Source organism: Salmo trutta, chromosome 8, assembly GCF_901001165.1.
Source record: "Salmo trutta chromosome 8, fSalTru1.1, whole genome shotgun sequence".
NCBI lineage: Eukaryota > Metazoa > Chordata > Actinopteri > Salmoniformes > Salmonidae > Salmo > Salmo trutta.
In genome coordinates, this window is record NC_042964.1 from 36711380 (window position 1) to 36718626 (window position 7247).

Here is a 7247-nt window from a genome sequence, read left to right on the forward strand (position 1 = left end):
CGCTTTTCTTATCTCTGTTGACTTCCCATTGTGTGTCAGAAGTCATAAAGTCACATCACGGTTTGAGAGTGACCTGACGAGCGTACCAGGGCCGAATCTCTTAGCTGTTCCCAACTGAATGTCGAAGCCAATGCCCTATAGAGCCCTCGCCAGTCCTCTCATCCACTCAAATCAATGGAATTTTCCACAGTTCTTAAAACAGTGGAGAGGTCGACTATTATTTCCTGCCTGTCTTTCATCATACTAGAATAACATTAACCACCACTTTATAACCCAACACCCAATCCCCGAACAGAGACAACTGTGTTTGTGCATGATGAATAGTTTGTTTTTTGGCAGTAGTGTACTCCTGGGTATACACAGTGTTTTGACATCATCAAAGCGTATTTGAGAGGATTTGTTTACTTTGACCAGAGTTGGACAGACGTTGGGTAAACAGAAAGATATTGTTTAATGACTTCTGCTGGGACCTGCATCATCTGATCTGATCTACCCAGCATGCAACAGTACCCGGGCGCTACTCAGAGAAACCACAAAACTCAGACAAAGACAAACACAAACATGCTAGTTATGTTTCAAAACCACATAGAGCCAACCCCTGAAACACAGCACTAAGTCATCATACAGTACACCATCCAAAATCCCCAAACCACACAACAACACTTTAAAATGTACAAAACAGTAAGCAACAAAACAAGTCAAGCTGAATTGTTAGATACTACTGCACTGTTGGAGCTAGGAACACAAGCATTTCGCTACACCCGCACTTAACATCTGCTAAATACGTGTGTGTGACCAATAAAATGTGATTTGATTTGTATTGTGTGTCCAATGCCCACAGCTCCCTGACCACTCTTGGCAGCCCTTCCATACATCTAGCTACCAATGAGGGTGTGACAGTGAGTCCGAATGATGAACACACTCACGTGTGTGCGGTAAAAGTGGGACTCACCTTGGCGGCAGCAGCAGCGGAGGCGGTGTAGCGGTCGTACCCCAGAAGTAGCAGCGTGAGCAGCAGTGGTCCGGTCACAGGCGCCATAACTCTGGATCTCTCTCCTTCTCTCTCTCTCTCTGTCAGTATCACTCGCTGTGCCCCTGTGTCTCCCTCCCTCTACCTCTCTGACCCGCTCCCTGTCACTTTGAGTCACTCTTTTTAGCTCTCTCTCGCCCTCCCTCTCTGAGGCACGTCAGTGGACTGTGACCGCTCACTTAGCCCATCTGACTTTTCACCAACCTCCCTCCTCTCTCCCCCTCCCCTCAACTCCACTCTTTCCTGTGCCAGTAGTAGCAGAGAGGGTCACCTGCATTCATACACTCCACACACGTGCACATACACAAACATGCATGGGCATACTGTCCATGCACACACACACGCACACACACACGCACGCACGCACACACACACACACACACACACACACACATGCGCGCGCACGCGCTGGCGCTTACACGCGCATACGCACAGACATACAGACGGACACACAGACGCACACACTGACACACACAATCCCCCCCCCCCCGGCACACACACACACAATCCCCCCCCCCCCCCCGGCACACACACACACAATCCCCCCCCCCCGGCACACACACACACAACCCCTTCATCCGTCTATACTCCAGCATCTGTCAGCAGTTGGAAGGGGGGGTTAGGTCTGGTCTTGTCTTCAAACAGTGGTGTTGGAGAGAAGGAGAATGGCAGGACATCCTGGACTGTAAATAAGATTCACCCTCTCCTGTCCCATCTGCACTCTTCCTGACAACATTCTGTCCCGTCATGACTTTCAGACCCAGCGTTTTCCCAGAAGAGGTCAGGATGACATGCTTTATGCTGAGTGGCATTACTGACCTAACATACACACACATAGGTGCACGCACACACTCATATAAGTGTTACCAAAGCAGTGCAATGAGATTTGACAGAGTTGAGGGTGGGGTTCATCCTTTGTTTACGCTGAAGCATCAAGATACAGATGGATACATACTACACAGGCAATCTTCCAAATACCAAAACATCTAATTAACTAACATACAGTGTTACAGTGTTGACTACTCATATAATCCAATCAACACCAACCGTGTTTAATCCCATTTATCATATCAGCTTCATTTGGCAAATGGCCCAAAAAAGAAGGGATTACCGTCTGTCACCTTCAGCCCTGATCCAGCCTCTCCACAAAGTACGGAATCACGCTAATCGTGCCAGAATATGATGGGGTGATTCCATTTCAGTAGAGGGGCCACTCAGGTGAGAGGGGAGAGGGAGATCCTCAGAACATCTTGAGCAGGGAGCTCAGAGGTTACGGTTGTGGTTGTGGTTGAGATGGACAGCAACAGCACGGCCCTGGCTGATCTAGGCTTGGATTGGGGTTTGGACCATGGCACACCATTGGCAGAGGGTGACACAGCTTTGGCAGAGGGTACAGTGCCCAGCATCTTGGCAGTGGCCACAGTCTTCCCTCAGGAGGGCTACAGCGTCCTCTCTTTCCTCATGTTCCTCCTCATCACCATCGTCTCTGTCTCCAACAACCTTCTGGTCACGGTCGTGTTGACGAGGAACACACACTTCCTGTTGATCCCCATGAACATCATCGTCCTCCGCCTGGCCATCTCCGACCTCCTCCTCGTCCTCTACGGCTCCATCGTTGCTACGGTGACCGACTAGGGGTTCTGTCTCTTCTAAGTCTTTGCAGTCAGTTACATTGGTGAGTCGTTTTTGATGCTATTTGTACTGGCTGTCTGATTAGATCATTATTTTAGGTGTTAATTGTTTTCAGGTTTTTTGACCTGTTAGTAATGAGTGTCCCTCAATTAAATGAAGCTAATACAGAGATTGATTGAGACATATTTTAAAGGGATGTACAACTGTTTTCTGGTTTGACATGTTTTGATAACATTTTATTACCTCCTTTAAACACCAGATTTAAATCTCTCTTTAAGGTCTGGTTTCTCTGTGGACACTCACCCAGCTGGTGTATGAGTGGTACTGTGCCATGTGTAAGCCCATGGCTGCTTTGAAGATGACCCGATGAAGAAGCATCCAGGGCCTGGGGGTGGTGTGGCTGGCCTGCCTGCCATGGGCCCTCTACTGTGCTGGGGTTCCACCTGGGACAACTTCAAATCATATCAAATCAAATTTTATTTTATTTGTCACATACACATGGTTAGCAGATGTTAATGCAAGTGTAGCGAAATGCTTGTGCTTCTAGTTCCGACCATGCAGTAATATCTAACAAGTAATCTAACCTAACAATTTCACAACAACTACCTTATACACACAAGTGTAAAGGAATGAATAAGAATATGTACATAAAAATATATGAATGAGTGATGGCCGAACGGCATAGGCAAGATGCAGTAGAAGGTATAGAGTACAGTGTATACATATGAGATGAGTAATGTAGGGTATGTAAACATTATATAAAGTGGCATTGTTTAAAGTGGCTAGTGATACATTTATTACATCAATTTTTCCATTATTAAAGTGGCTAGAGTTGAGTCAGTATGTTGGCAGCAGCCACTCAATGTTAGTGATGACTGTTTAACAGTCTGATAGCCTTGAGATAGCAGCTGTTTTTCAGTCTCTCGGTCCCAGTTTTAATGTACCTGTACTGACCTCACCTTCTGGATGATAGCGGGGTGAACAGGCAGTGGCTGGGGTGGTTGTTGTCCTTGATGATCTTTTTGGCCTTCCTGTGACATCGGGTGGTGTAGGTGTCCTGGAGGGCAGGTAGTTTGCCCCCGGCGTTGTGCAGACCTCACTACCCTCTGGAGAGCCTTACGGTTATGGGCAGAGTAGTTGCCGTACCAGGCGGTGATACAGCCCGACAGGATGCTCTCGATTGTGCATCTGTAAAAGTTTGTGAGTGTTTTTGGTGACAAGCAGAATTTCTTCAGCCTCCTGGGGTTGAAGAGGCGCTGCTGCGACTTCTTCACCACGCTGTCTGTGTGGGTGGACCATTTCAGTTTGTCCGTGATGTGTATGCCGAGGAACTTTCCACCCTCTCCACTACTGTCCCGTCGATGTGGATAGGGGGGTGCTCCCTCTGCTGTTTCCTGAAGTCCAAGGTCATCTCCTTTGTTTTGTTGACATTGAGTATGAGGTTATTTTCCTGACACCACACTCTGAGGGCCCTCACCTCCTCCCTGTAGGCCGTATCGTCGTTGTTGGTAATCAAGCCTACCACTGTAGTGTCGTCTGCAAACTTGATGATTGAGTTGGAGGCGTGCATGGCCACGCAGTCGTGGGTGAACAGGGAGTACAGGAGAGGGCTGAGAATGCACCCTTGTGGGGCCCCAGTGTTGAGGATCAGCGGGGTGGAGATGTTGTTACCTACCCTCACCAACTGGGGGCGGCCTGTCAGGAAGTCCAGGACCCAGTTGCACAGGGCGGGGTCGAGACCCAGGGTCTCGAGCTTGATGACGAGTTTGGAGGGTACTATGGTGTTAAATGCTGAGCTGTAGTCGATGAACAGCATTCTTACATAGGTATTCCTCTTGTCCAGATGGGTTAGGGCAGTGTGCAGTGTGATTGCGTCGTCTGTGGACCTATTGGGGCGGTATGCAAATTGGAGTGGGTCTAGGGTGTCAGGTAGGGTGGAGGTGATATGATCCTTGACTAGTCTCTCAAAGCACTTCATGATGAAGTGGTACCCTGCATGGTCCTCTGCTTCCTATTTCCTTCTGTGGTTCTAGTCTACTGCTACAGTAATGTACTCAGCACCATGAGGAGGGTACTAGGTGTGGGTGTGCTAGCGTGTACAGCATGCGTTGACTGTACTTGTATGTGTTGTCTCAGCTGAACCGTAGCGTGGAGCAGCAGGGCGGTAGATCCTAGCCATGATGGGGGCCTTTATCCTCTGCTGGCTGGCCTACTTCTCCACATCCCTTCTCTCCTGGAAGCACTACCCACCTACTTGGCCAAGTCCAGTCCCGTATTCAACCCTGTTACCTACTTCCTGGCCAACACAGGTGATGGACAGAATTTCCTTGTCAGGGGTCATAGGTTAGGGGTGAGGGTGTGAAGGGTAAAGGGTGTATTTTAAGGTGCAGTTACTCTCCCCACAAAGAGGCCACCCAAGTACAGCAAATAGTACATTTGGATAAGACTGGTAAAGTACTTGGCAAATTCATGGTAAGGTAAGGATACTAGGCTTGAACTTCCACCAATTTTTACTTTGAAGATTTTAGCTTCAATTCTGAAATGGCAGTTCACCACCTCCTCTTTAACCACAGTCCCATCCCTCTCTTCTCTATCTATCTCTCTCCCTCTCTGTCTGTCTCCTTCAGATCCGTGATTATGCTCTGTAGCTCATGTCCTGTGGCCACTACGTCCCCCGTGTCTTTGCCGATACAGATGACACTGGTCAATGGTAATTGGCTACAGACGTCGTGGAAACATTCGGCCAACACCAATACAGATGTATGATCTTCATTTGAGCCAGTTTGCTACAGCAGGAATAATCTTGCAGCAACAGGAAATGTGAATTATTATGTGGATTATAATTAACTGACATTTTTGTAGGGGTTGATACATTTTTCATCAGGGAAAATCAAGTCTGAAATTTCTACGTGGAAATTATTATTATTAATAATAATAAATTATTATTATTATACTTCAGAAGCCTTTTTAAACCTCAACTACACTACATGTTTAAAATGTCCTCCATTGCAGGAAAGGTCTCCTGCAACAGGGTGATCAAATTAGGATCCTACTTCTGTACCTATCATCGTGGACAGAACCATTGTTCAATCTCCACTGGAACAGATCTACACTAAAGCCAGAGGACGCCATACATAGTTTTAAAGTTCTACAGTATTATTACTTGATGTGTCTTGGACCTATCCTGTGCATATAAGCCTTTACAGACACTCTTTTAATTAAATTTGACAGCAAACAAATGATAAGCTTCCAGTCGTTTCAGGAAATGGTAAGCTTGTGTGACCCTAAACCTCCTTCCAAACCCTTCAACCCATAACATTTTTATCCATGTATGTCATCTGGCTAAAAAGTACTTCTGAAGGCTTAAAGAAAACGCTCTGTCCTACTCCTTTGTCACCAGATTTGCTGAGATTACTTCCTGATTAGTCATCCCAATAAGAGCATCTATCATCCCCAATACAGGATTAGGGATTTATGGATAACATAGCGACGTTTATAAAGAGAGGTTTTCTTATTTGATTTAGTGGATTGCCCCTGGTAAATCTGGGTGCATGTTCATACATTTTCTCTAGCAGGTTTGTCTCTTTGTATACATTATCAAGCAATGCCTGCATTTGAACTCAAGAGGACAGCAGAGAGTACAGAATGAGAGCAGTGCTGTAAGGACCTGTTGAAACAATAGGCTATAAATGCACTGCTCATCATTGGAGGCTGGTGGAAAGAGCTATAGGAGGAGAGGCTCATTGTAATGTAATTGAATGGTATCAAACATATGGAAACCACATATTTGACGCCATTCCATTTGCTCCATTCCAGACAGTTGAATGAGCCTGTCCTCCTATAGCTCCTCCCACCAGCCTCCACTGCAGATCATATTATAATAAGAAAGATAGTGAGGGAGATATATTTGGAAGAAATACAGAGATAGAGTGGAAAGATAGCGAAGGAAAGTCAGAGAGAGAGAGAGAGAGAGAGAGAAAGAGAGAGAGAGAGAGAGAGAGAGATTGAAATAAAGTGAGAGTGGGGATACCACTCATTGGGCAGAAAGAGGAATCAAGTCGAAAGTCGAGGAGAGGGAAGAATGAGTGTTGTGTTGAGAATCTTAAGTGTAGTGATGTATGCTCTGGATGCCTGCCTTAGGGTTAGAGGGCACTGGCGCCAAGAATGCTCCGTCCAGCCAAACTCCTAAGGCTTGAACCCATGCCGACTGGCAGGGGTTGCGATGGACGGCACTGTGAGATTCCGGACACATGAGGACACACAGTCAAGGAAAGACACAGTCTGAAAAGAACATGACACTTGGCTCAGTCTACTATGTTTTTATGCTTGGATGCACAAGTACTTCCCATGGAAAACATGAAGAAATATATGTCAAATCCAAACAGAGACAAAACATGACTTATGGTCCGCATATGAATGCGTCCAACTCTGTGGGGATGGATGGAGCACAGCAGCTTCAAACAAAAGTCAGTGTCACTGGGTTTTCACTGGGTCCCAATGTGTTTTATTCAGCAGATATTACAATGCCGTCGGGGCTCTCATAGCACCTTTGAAGCAAATCCTCACCCCCTCTGTGATTGGCTAA

General features: G+C 46.6%; 1 protein-coding gene across 1 annotated transcript in view; it reads right to left on the minus strand.

Moving 5' to 3' along the window:
• stab2 (stabilin 2) overlaps positions 1-1196 on the minus strand; it is a 35071-nt gene extending 33875 nt beyond the window's left edge. Inside the window, exon 1 of the mRNA XM_029761099.1 lies at positions 953-1196. Within this exon, the coding sequence (XP_029616959.1) occupies positions 953-1039 (87 nt within the window). The 5' untranslated portion in view covers positions 1040-1196. The remainder of the gene's footprint in view (positions 1-952) is intronic.
• Between the last annotated feature and the right edge of the window lie 6051 nt (positions 1197-7247).